The 12,167-nt window shown below is 38.7% G+C and overlaps 2 protein-coding genes and 1 pseudogene across 3 annotated transcripts; 2 read left to right on the top strand and 1 right to left on the bottom strand.

Moving 5' to 3' along the window:
* Positions 1-2,038, top strand: LOC104699488 (annotated as a pseudogene).
* On the top strand, positions 3,053-5,848 carry LOC104793683 (peptide chain release factor 1-like). 2 transcript variants are annotated; one of them, XM_010520091.2, is made up of 11 exons: positions 3,053-3,325; positions 3,407-3,507; positions 3,608-3,706; positions 3,795-3,978; positions 4,078-4,126; positions 4,195-4,273; positions 4,366-4,440; positions 4,541-4,618; positions 4,752-4,910; positions 5,003-5,098; positions 5,192-5,848. In XM_010520091.2, the coding sequence occupies exons 1-11, from the start codon at positions 3,205-3,207 to the stop codon at positions 5,384-5,386; spliced, it is 1,236 nt and encodes a 411-aa protein (XP_010518393.1). In that variant the 5' UTR covers positions 3,053-3,204; the 3' UTR covers positions 5,387-5,848. The 2 variants fall into 2 exon arrangements, with proteins under 2 accessions (XP_010518393.1, XP_010518394.1); XM_010520092.2 differs by having other exon boundaries at positions 3,604-3,706.
* LOC104793682 lies at positions 5,390-8,035 on the bottom strand. Its single transcript, XM_010520090.2, has 4 exons — positions 7,683-8,035; positions 7,018-7,610; positions 6,417-6,932; positions 5,390-6,323 (listed from the first exon to the last, which is right to left on the bottom strand). The coding sequence occupies exons 1-4, from the start codon at positions 7,954-7,956 to the stop codon at positions 6,201-6,203; spliced, it is 1,506 nt and encodes a 501-aa protein (XP_010518392.1). The 5' UTR covers positions 7,957-8,035; the 3' UTR covers positions 5,390-6,200.

Below are 12,167 nucleotides of genomic sequence, written 5' to 3'. Positions count from 1 at the left end.
ATGGGTGAAGATCTTAACCAGATCGGGAGCAAATTCGACCAACTTAAACAATGGTTAACCGGTGTTTACAATTATCAAACTGATTGTCTTGACGATATCGCAGAAGACGATTTAAGAAAGACTATTGAAGAGGGCATTTTAGACTCCAAGATTCTCACTAGAAACGCTATTGACATCTTCCACACCGTCGTTAGCGCTATGGCCAAGATTAATAACAAGGTTGACGAATTCAAGAACGCGACAGGAGCAACTCCTGTCAACAAAGGAGCCCCTCCTGTTGGTGATGAGTCTCCCGTGGCTGACCCAGATGGTCCTGCTCGTCGTCTTCTTGAAGACATGGACGAGACCGGAATCCCAACATGGGTTTCAGGTGCTGACAGGAAGCTCATGGCTAAGGCTGGACGTGGCCGTAGAGGCGGCGGTACTGGTGGGATCAGAGCGACCTTTGTGGTAGCTAAGGACGGAAGCGGACAGTTTAATACAGTTCAAGCAGCCGTTAATGCTTGTCCTGAGAAGAACCCAGGCAGATGCATCATCCACATCAAGGCGGGTGTCTACAGAGAGCAAGTAATCATTCCTAAGAAGAAGAACAACATCTTCATGTTCGGAGATGGTGCAAGAAAGACTGTCATTACTTACAACAGAAGTGCTGGTCTCAGCCCTGGAACCACCACATCCCTTAGTGCCACAGTTCGTAAGTCTCACCAAACCCTAATTCACTAGATAGGTNACGAGACCGGAATCCCAACATGGGTTTCAGGTGCTGACAGGAAGCTCATGGCTAAGGCTGGACGTGGCCGTAGAGGCGGCGGTACTGGTGGGATCAGAGCGACCTTTGTGGTAGCTAAGGACGGAAGCGGACAGTTTAATACAGTTCAAGCAGCCGTTAATGCTTGTCCTGAGAAGAACCCAGGCAGATGCATCATCCACATCAAGGCGGGTGTCTACAGAGAGCAAGTAATCATTCCTAAGAAGAAGAACAACATCTTCATGTTCGGAGATGGTGCAAGAAAGACTGTCATTACTTACAACAGAAGTGCTGGTCTCAGCCCTGGAACCACCACATCCCTTAGTGCCACAGTTCGTAAGTCTCACCAAACCCTAATTCACTAGATAGGTTACAGATTATTTTCCCTACATAGTTCATGTTATATATATATATATATATTATCGTGTAGAGGTTGAATCGGAAGGATTCATGGCGAAATGGATGGGATTCAAGAACACTGCCGGTCCCATGGGACACCAAGCCGCAGCTATTAGAGTGAACGGAGACCGTGCCGTGATCTTCAAATGTAGGTTTGACGGTTACCAAGACACCTTTTACGTGAACAACGGTCGTCAGTTCTACAGAAACTGTGTCATCTCAGGCACAGTCGACTTCATGTTCGGAAAATCCGCAACTGTGGTCCAAAATTCACTCATTGTTGTCCGTAAAGGAAGCAAGGGACAATACAACACGGTCACAGCTGATGGAAATGAAATTGGATTTGCGGTGAAAATCGGTATATATCGTCCTCCAAAACTGCCGCATCGTTCCTGACAGGAAACTAACGCCAGAGAGATTCACCGTGGCGTCATATTTGGGAAGGCCGTGGAAGAAATTCTCGACCACCGTGATTGTCAACACTGAGATGGGAGATTTGATTAGACCAGAAGGTTGGAGGATTTGGGATGGGGAAAGTTACCACACGACATGTAAGTACATTGAGTACAACAACCGTGGACCAGGAGCTAACACTAACAGAAGAGTTAATTGGGCTAAGATCGCTAGGTCTGCAGGTGAAGTCAATGGCTTCTCTGTTGTTAACTGGTTAGGTCCGATTAACTGGATTCAAGAAGCCAATGTTCCTGTCACGCTTGGAATATAAAAGCGTTTATGAATATATTAAAAACATAGTACGTGTTCATGTAAAAGGTAAAAAAATACAACATATTCTATAGGATTATATAATATGCGTGGGAAAATTGAGTTGTATAACATTTGCTTTTTGTTTGTCTCACGAATGAAAAATGTGGAATTTTTTTTTCTTTTAAGTTGTACTTTTTGTTTTTGTNTTCTTTTTTTTTTTTTTTTTTTTTTTTTTTTTGTTGTAGTATGAAATTAATTCATCCTCTATGTTGAATAATCTTTTAAAAAACCTATAAGTCATCTAAAATTTATCTTATGTTGTCGTCAATTCAAATAATTTATTAAAATTATGCAATTTAGTATATCTATATTTTTAGTTAGAGGTGACTTTTTTTTGTTTTGTCAACATTTATATATTTTTTTTGTCATCTGAAATTATATTACTTCAACTTTTGAAACCAAGGGATTACAAGCTTTACCACCACAATCTATCCCTCATAATCCATAAAACCTCCTCTACAAACGTGAACAACATACAATTGCAAGATTTACAAAAAAATGGTCAGCCTAATATGTAGAGGGAAACTAACCCCAAAAAACCGACGGCCTTTAAGCCTCTATGTTCCAAACCCCAAAAACATAGGCCACTCAAACATAGGACAAACCCCTCTCTTCACTGAAGACACGCAATAACCATCTTGGAGGCCCTGACGCAACATACGATTGACTCCGTAAATCATCAGTAACGCTCTGGGCAATAAGGTTTGCTCCTCTGTTTGCTGCACCAACTTCCAACTCCACATCCCAGTTTGCAAAAGGCACCAGGAACCGATTCAAAGCAACTGCTTGTGGTTTAAAGGACGGCCAAGCGCTTGGGCGTAGAACCACATTTACCAGAACTTTAACCATACATGCAAAGATGATTTTATCCACTTTATGCCTCGCCATACTTTCCATTGCCCAAAGGAGGCAACGAAGGTTCGCATCTTCTTTCGAATGGATATTAGCAAAAATTTTAGCTCCACATCCCAGTTTGCATAACTTTTGTCAACATATATATATGTGGTAACTATTTTTAGCGACATTTAAATCACAAATTCCCAGTTTATATATGGACGTGATAAATGACGAAAATACCCTTGTTAAGATTTGGAACTGCGAAAATACCAAAACCCTCGTCCTTTCCTGAGAGTTTTATCGTCCTTTCCTGAGAGTTTTATCTTTTTCTCGACGGCGACGAGAGAAACCGCCGTCACGAGCTCGAAAGTATCACCGTTCATTCTGCCAATCAACCAAACAGATCGAAACATAAATTCAAAAATTTATGCTAAAAAGGAAAAAAAAAAAAAAACATGAGGAGGTTGATTCGGGCTTATTTCTTGAGTAATCTGGTTAGATCTTGCTCGAGAGGTCCGCATTTAAACGATCGTCGTATCACACTCTCGTCTAAGATGGTTCGTCTGTACACCACCGGTACGTTTGTTTCTTCAATGTTGGAATCAAATCTCGATTTTTTTTCTAATTGTTGATTGAATTTGGGATCTATGACTGCAGAAACGGAACCTCAGTTGTCTCCGGATCTTATTAAGATAATGGATCAGAGGTTATCGGCCATAGAACATCGAAATGCTTTTCTTCAGAAGCTTATCAACCAGGTAAAATCCAATTTAAGCTCATCATCATGGCTTTGTATTAAAGAGATACCAAGTGTTTTTGATTCTTGACATAACTGTGCTCTCTGTTGTTTGAAGACAGCCTGAGTACTCACCTGAAGAGTTTTCAAGAGCTAATAAGGAGCTTCGGAAGCTGAGAGATTCAATGGAGCTGATCAATTATTTGAGGGCCAAACAAAAGGTAGTGACTTTTTTTTGCATTACAGTCTCTTATCTGTTCCCAAGAATCATCACTGATTGATTAGGTTTTTTTGAACTTCTTTTGGCAGGAGATTGATGGACTGAGATCCCTGGTTTCGGAAAGCTCGGATGATAAGGATATGCTTGATATGGCTGTTAGTGAATTAGATGAGGCGATGGAAGAAGAAAAAAGACTTCAAACTTTATTGCTTAAGTCTTTGCTTCCTAAAGATGAAGCTGATGAGAGGGATTGCATTTTGGAGGTGAGAGCAGGTACACCTATACACCACTCGTTTCCAACTTCATTTATGAACTTCAAAAAGCTGTCTTCAGTTTTTTGTATTTTGACAGATAACTGAATATCTTGGTTAGGTACTGGTGGAGAAGAGGCTTCTTTGTTTGCTATGGACATATTCAGAATGTAAGTTCATTCATATAGTGTTGTATCCTTCTTTGTATTTGAACTTAAATTCTTTGGAATACTGATAGGTACGAAAGGTATTCACAAAAGAAAGGTTGGAAGTTCGATATTGTAGATATCACTGAGTCGGATATGAGAGGATATAAAGTAAGTATGTTTTTTTTTTGTTCTTCTGTGATTATTAGTATTTCACTATTGCTCTGTTCTAGTGCATCTAAGATCTTGAATGTAATTGCTAGGAAGCCAGTGCTGCAATATGTGGAGCCAGTGTCTACGGAAAACTTAAGTTCGAGAGTGGTATTCACAGGGTTCAGGTATGTTATATCTATGATTCACATTCTGATTTTTTTTGAATCTTCATACATATTCACATAATGTTCTCTAGTTATTCACACTTGAAACTTCTTTCCACAGCGTATTCCTATCACAGAGAAATCTGGACGAATTCACACCAGCGCTGTATCGGTTGCCATCCTTCCCCAGGCTGATGAGGTACCAAAGTTCCTCCAATTTGTGTTTTGACACCATATTACAAACTTAAGTTTTCTTTTAGTTATCGATTAATATTACGAGTTACAAACTTACATACTCTTTCATCATCTGTCTTACTGATGGCTACTTACAGGTAGATGTTCAGCTAAGGAATGAAGATTTGAGGATTGATACTTACAGGTCTGGTGGCTGCGGTGGTCAACACGCCAACACAACAAACAGCGCAGTCCGAATAATCCATCTTCCAACGGGGATGATGGTCTCAATCCAAGATGAAAGATCACAACATATGGTAGTGGACATTCATCTTACGCACTACCCCTCACTAGTTTCACTCCCTCAAATTGATACATGGTACTGAACATTTTCATTTCTTTGTAACAGAACAGAGCCAAAGCACTAAAAGTGCTCTGTGCAAGGCTCTATGAAATTGAAAGATTAAGAATACAGAGCAGTCGATCAAAGCTACGGTCGGAACAGGTACATATGAAATAAACAATATATTTATTATGTTATCAGTCATCCGTACATCACTTTCTTGCCTAGCTGATCGATGCGTAATCTCATTGAAAGATTGGCAGCGGAGATCGATCTGGACGAATCCGTACATACAATTTTCCACAAGGGCGAGTGACGGATCACCGTGTGGGAATCACTCACCATGCCATTGAAGATATGATGCAGGGAGAGAACCTGGACATGTTCATTGATGCCCTTCTCTTACGCCAAGAAATGGACGCAATTGCTTCATTCAGCTCCACTTCATGACTGACACAAAGGTAGACCAAACCCTTTTATAGCTTGTCATCAGCTGCGACAACAGTTAGCAGTAGTAATAAAAATCCATTGAAAGCTGGGAAATTTAAAGGAGAGAAAGAAAATAGAGAGAAAGAAAGAGCCAGGGAAGAGGCAGTGCATGGGTAGAGACAAAAGTCGTTTAGTGTTTTAGTAAACTCAATCCATGCTCTGCTTGTTCCCTGTCTATCTCATTTACCAAGTTTGTCTTCCTCTATGGCTTGCTTACCTTAGAAATTGGCCAGGATCCTTGACTTTTGTTTGAGTTTCTGTTTATTTCTTAGGTTTAAATAGATTATGGAATCGTGTTCATGTACGCCTTTTGTGATGTACTACACAAGCATTCACCAGAAAAGATTTGTACTCCCTTGTTTTGCAAAGTCTTGTACTGGGATCAATCTGTGGCTAAAGCAGAGTACAACCATTATTAATCCCTTTGCTATTGGTAACCCTCTGACTTACCTGGAGGGTTCCACTTTGTACGACTGTGTTTTTTTTTTTATTGGTAAAATCGTAAGGTAGAGATATAATTAAGCTGCCACGTGGTAGGACCCAAAGCACATCGCAAGTACACTACTACATTATCGTTGGTTGATGTTTTAAAATCAGTACACTTTCAAGTACTGGTACTACACAGCCTCTCTATACATCGGGAATCATTCTGATTTGTTTAATTTGAAAACAAACTTTGGATTGGTTGAGTTTTAAGAATTTATAACAAAATGAATAAGCTTGGTTATGAATCCCCCCTGATATTATATAGTATAGAATTTATTGATTTTTTTAATCAAGTAATAAGAACATCGAAATCAGAGAGATCCCATTCTGTTATTGCTTCATCTTCTTTATAAATCTCGGTACCAACATCTACCGATGTCCAAATCCTCCTCGCCGGAGTCGTACCGGGATCCTACAAACATAACCATATCAAAACCCAAACCGAAAATTTAAAAAGTTTCGACCAAGAAATTAAAAAAAAAAAACCAACGGTTCATTCAATCACCTGGTAGAAGTAAAGCCTACTGGACAAACCACCAACATCAAGCTCCCAAGTTCTCGGGTCACCCACCCAACCATCACCCAACCGGGTCGGATACCCATATTCACCCCAAACCGGGTGAGGCAAAAGCTGTACAATCTCCTGAGCTTGTGGGTTACTATAAGCATCACAAGTCCCCACCGGAAGCTCGAGATGCTCCGCGTTTCCCGGCGCACAGTAAACATGGTAAGCCTCGTAAGGGAAACTCCGGGGGTCTGTGCGGTGGACTCTGGTGCCGTTTCGAAACGTGTGGTACGGTGGACAGTTGTGTAGACTCTTGGGGTTGCACCAAAGTGCAGCTTCGGGGTTTATAATCATCTCCGAGTAACGAGTTACGTCGGTGGTTACGTCACCGTCGCAGGGCTGGCCGTTGTTTTTCCAGCAGCTTCCGATGTCAACAAGGTAGAACTGACTCTTTGGTCCTCCTCCTTGTTTTATATTTAGCGTTAGCCTCACTTTGAAGTTTGGTGACTCCGTAAGCTATACCAAAACATGTATCACTATTTCATCACCAAAACGTGAATACTAATTGACAAAATTCATTTTTGTTGTTGTTGTTACTTACTGTTTTGAGCATTCCTCTAGTGTCATAATGGTACCCACCAGAGAATCCTTTAGTGGCATCAGCTCTGAGGTAAAGCATAAGCCATGGGTACTTATCTGAAGTCTTAAGCTTGTGTTTAAACAGCCAACCACCAACACCAACTCTCTTCTCCCACACTACCTCGTAATAACTTATCCCATCCAACTCCTTTCCCAAATCTGCCTCCACCTCGTACGTACCATTGAACCATCCCTTCATGGTCTGACCATCTCGCAGAAGCTCGGTCTTTCCGTGGTTCAGCGTCGGTTGGTTCATACAACCGCTTCCGAAACAGGGGAATAATCCGGGTTGACTGAAAGGTGGGATCTTTTTGCCGTTTTGAGGACAGAGACCAGATTTGGTGTCGTAGTTTCCGTTTTTGAGCATTACCATCCAGAAACTCCATGGGTTTGGTTTGTCTGAGACTAGACAGAGAGAGCCTAAGTAGAGTTCTTTCTCGACCGCGTAAAGGTCAGGGTTATGCAACGCTGCATCTGATATGATTCCTGGTTTAGGCTTTCCGACCCCTAGCTCGTTATCCGACTCAGTTACCTTGTGCGCCAAGGAATACCCACCTGCTAGAAATTATAGTTTAAAAACAGAGAAAACAGAGGAGGGAGACCGGAGAAGAAGAGGAAGAAGCTTACTTGTTGTGTTGTTTGATTGGTCTGTTATGTGTGGTGAATGATTCAATGTAATGTGTGCTTTGCTGCATTTAGAGGAGACATCGAAGCAATCAGCGGCTCGAGGACTACCCATGTGAGGAGCTTCGAAGCCAACCTCATTGCAGAATTTCCAAGCTTCAAACGCCACTCTGAGACCATCTCTCTTCATCCCGGGATCTCCAACCGCTGATCCCTCGTCCCCATGAACCAGGAGAAGCAAGCTTATCACGGACAGGATTAGAGCCAATTGCTTCATTTGTTTTTTTTCCTCTGCTTCTGCATTCAGTTTTCCCTAGTGTTTTTGTTAATTAAAGCTTTTGTTTGAGTGGACTGTAGTGGTAGTTGGTGAATAATTCAATCTGTAATGAATGCTTCCAAAAGTCAAAGAAGCTGTTAGTCTTCTTTGTTATCTTAATGGCGAGTAATGAGGGAGTAAACCATGACTTGGTCTTTTCGATCCAGATCAAAGCACTGCATTTTAATGATTAAAATGTTTTGATCATACATTCTAATAGTAATAATATGCATTGCGTTCAAAGTGAAGTGATTATCTTAAAACCAGGTGAAACCGAATCCTGTGATTCAAATCCATCAAGACCTAAACATAATTAAAGACCTAAAATGTTTAGATACAGTATATCAATTATACTTAACTAAACTTAATTAGGACTCTAAATCCTGATTAAGATTGAACCGGAAATAACCGGTGTTCTGATTTGTGGATACAATCATAATACCATTGTTGATTGCTTGCACTCTAGAGACCTTAACATATAATAAAAGTAAGTTTCGAACTTTCTCTTCTCAATTCAAAAGATGGGTTTCAAAGTTTGCGTCTCATCTTTGCATTCTTTTATGTCACTAGGCCCATGGGCTAATAATGGCTTTAGTCAGCAGTATTAAAAGTTTATTGGTTGGGTCCGTTTCCAAATTCAACAAGATCCATAGATTCGGGATTCGGGTTCCCGGGGCGGGTCAAGATTGATTTTTATAGTTTCAAACATTGTACTGTGTAGGTAAAGGAATAAGGATCTAGCTAGCTAGGGGTGTATTTGATTAACACCGGGAATTTAGGTCTATTCGACACGTGACCCGATTCTCCAAAAGATTTAGTGAGAATCGAACACCTTTCAACTTTTTTCTTCATCCGGAAGAAAACAAAAAAAGTCAAATTTTTAGTTGAACTGTGTGATAAAGACCCAATCAAGTGAATTAGTGAACTCAATTAGTGTCACCTAATAGATTTCTTAAACTAAATATAAATAAAATGGAAGGATAATGTTTTTTTTATTTGTCCATTTGTAAAGGTTGGTGTGTTAGGTTTTATAATAGTTAAACCTTGATTATACTCTCGTTTGTAAAACTACATAAATAAAATCTAATTTTTTTGAACATATTCCAAAACCACTAATCATCAAGACTAGAGTGATAAACACCGGAAAAGAAAAGAAAAGAAGAATGAATAGCAAAAAGAAAAGAATTGAATGAATAGAGTAGAAAGATGTTTAATTCCTCTAGTTTGTTTACCATTAAAATGTTGGATCTGATTTGACTTCAAGTGTAGGAAAATATGAACGTTGTGAAACGGTAACAAATCTTACCGTTTAAATCTAATTATTTTTTTTGAACATATTCCAAAATCCACTAATCTTCAAGAACATTCTTAAAATATTCTTAAGAATAAAGATATAATATACTTGGATTATAGTACAAAAATTTAATAATAGTTATAGCAAACAGAAAAAAAGTTGAATGAATAATGCGGTTTACGCTTCCCCATATTTTCCAACGTTCGGTTTGATTTAACTTTTGAAGTAGTAAAATATGAACGTTGTGAAAGTGTCAAACGGTAACATTGTTTACCGTTGGAATATAATATTTTTATTACAGAACTTCAGATAATGTCTCTCTCTCTAGTCTCTATAAATACTCCTTCTCCTTTCTTGGGTCAGAAATCTGAATTCTCCTTTTATACTTGGTTTCATATTCTTACAAATGTCGAGTACTACAATCTGTTTTTTTTATCTCTAGTTCTCTTCTTCCACGCTGTTGGAGTCATTTTTGATCTCAGATAGATTGAGTGTTTGGGACTGTTGAAAGTCCTCACTCAATCTATCTTAGATCAAAAATGTCTTGGGACTGCTCACTAACTATATTTCTAGCCGAGAGAAACAAGCATAAAGCTTCATCTTCTTACAAGGTAAAATACTCTCGTCTTAATTCCTCTAGTTTGTTTAATCGTTCTTCATCTTTAAATCATCTTGTATGTGTGGAGTTGATCGTAAAATTTAAAGGCTCTGTTTTACTCCATTTTATATGTATATTGCTGGCTTAACTTTAACGATGTGGACAGTAAACTGAATTTTTAGCCATATGATCTGTCTCATAAACTGAAAAATCTAGTTAGATATATTTATATATATGTTCTGTCTAGGAAAATATAGAATGAGGTTATTATTTTTTATGGAAAACAAAGAAAGGAGATGTTGCCTTTTAAAATGCTTTAGATATTTGTGTTAAATATGCATGTTGAATTTTCTAGCCATCTGATCTGTCTCGTAAACTGAAAATTCTAGTTAGATATATTTCTATATGTTCTGTCTAGGAAGATATATAATGAGGTTATTATTTTTTATGAAAAACAAAGAAAGGAGATGTTGCCTTTTAAAATGCTTTAGATATTTGTGTTAAACATGCATGTTGGAAAAACCCGATTGTAATGAAGATTAATTTTGGGTTTAATTAATTTTGCAGAGTTGAAGAAGGAGAACAAAAATGCCTTGGGACTGTGTGGCGTTTTTCCATCAAGCTTTGCCAGACTTTGTTGGAAATTGACTAGACTGTGCATGCAATGTATTTTGTATTTTTTTCTTTCCTGATAAAGATACTATGCAGTGTGTGTGCAATGTATAGATGAATGCTAGGCATAGATGTATAGGGTGTGAATGGTAGAGATGAATGTTAGGCATATGCGAATTGTATAGATGAATGTGAGGGTGTGAATGGTATAGATGAATGTTAGGATGAGAATGGTATAGATGAATGCTAGGGTGTGAATGGTAGAGATGAATGTTAGGCATATGCGAATTGTATAGATGAATGTTAGGGTGTGAATGGTATAGATGAATGTTAGGATGAGAATGGTATAGATGAATGCTAGGATGTGAATGGTATAGATGAATGTTAGGCATATGCGAATTGTATAGATGAATGTGTGAATGGTTTAGATGAATGTTAGGATGTGAATGGTATAGATGAATGTTAGGATGTGAATGGTATAGATGAATGTTAGGCATATGCGAATTGTATAGATGAATGTTAAGGTGTGAATGGTATAGATGAATGTTAGGCATCGATGTTTGAATAGGCCCCTATATCCGCGTGAATGTGAGCGTAGAACGTGAGGCAAATGAGTGGAACGAGGCACAAAAATGACCAACGAGTCTAGCCAAAGAAACAATCGCTAGATAAAACACAAAAGCAAACAAAAAAAATCGCAAAGTCTAAAAGCGTTGGAAACACGACAATCGCTAGTCGAAACTAATTCCCAAATAAAACATGAAAGTGAAAGAAAATAACGTAGAACGTAAATAAGTCAAAGTCCGAACATGGCTAGTCGAAACAATGTCAAGATGAAACTGTCGAACACAGGTTAATGTTTCGTCGAAACACCCAAGAACAATTGCAAAAATCACAGAGCTAAAAATGCCCATTAAGCAAACCTCCTGAGAAGGAAACAAAACGTAAAGCGTCTCGAAGTCTTGAAAAGCAAATATTACAAAATGGCAAACCGATCAAAGAGATTTGTTGGACTTCAAATGTTCCCAAATCCCAAAACTTTCTCAAGTTGTTCAAAATCAAACAGTCCAATTCAAAAAGCTACATGGAAAACTCGCTAGTCTTGAAGCAGGCACATCTTCAAAAACATCCAAACCAGCACCACCAATCTCACCTTCTCTCAATCATCTCACCAATATTTCCTCATCGATTTAGCCACGTTCCTTGTTTCGCCTTGCTTCCCCAGAGCAGAAAGAACGTCCATGTAGGTAAGGAACAGATGGTTTTCCGTGTCTTGAGCTGTATCAAATGTGGCGCGTCATCGAGCCAATGAGCCTATCGAGCCAATGCTTCCGTTGGAAATGCGCCGGAAAACGTCTACGAGTAAAACTGACGGCAATATCTGACATCTTCGGAGAAGCTCGAACACACTCAGATATGTCAACGCCTAATCAAACATGTTTACGTCAAACACTTTTTTTTTTCCTAAAATCTTCTTTTTCATTGCTTGTTAATTTGTTTTGTTTTGTTTTTTATTAATTCTAAAACTGCTTAAAAGTTGATTTCATTTATTTGATTACACACAAAAAAAAGCATAGATAAACATCGGCAGAAAAAAATGAAAAAAAAACATAGATGGACAAACTCAAAAAAAAAAAAAAAAAAAAAATTTTTTAATCAATTTTTCCA

Source organism: Camelina sativa, chromosome 6 (assembly GCF_000633955.1).
Source record: "Camelina sativa cultivar DH55 chromosome 6, Cs, whole genome shotgun sequence".
NCBI lineage: Eukaryota > Viridiplantae > Streptophyta > Magnoliopsida > Brassicales > Brassicaceae > Camelina > Camelina sativa.
The sequence above is the reverse complement of the archived record's forward strand: the minus strand, read 5'-3'. Positions and strand labels throughout refer to the sequence as shown.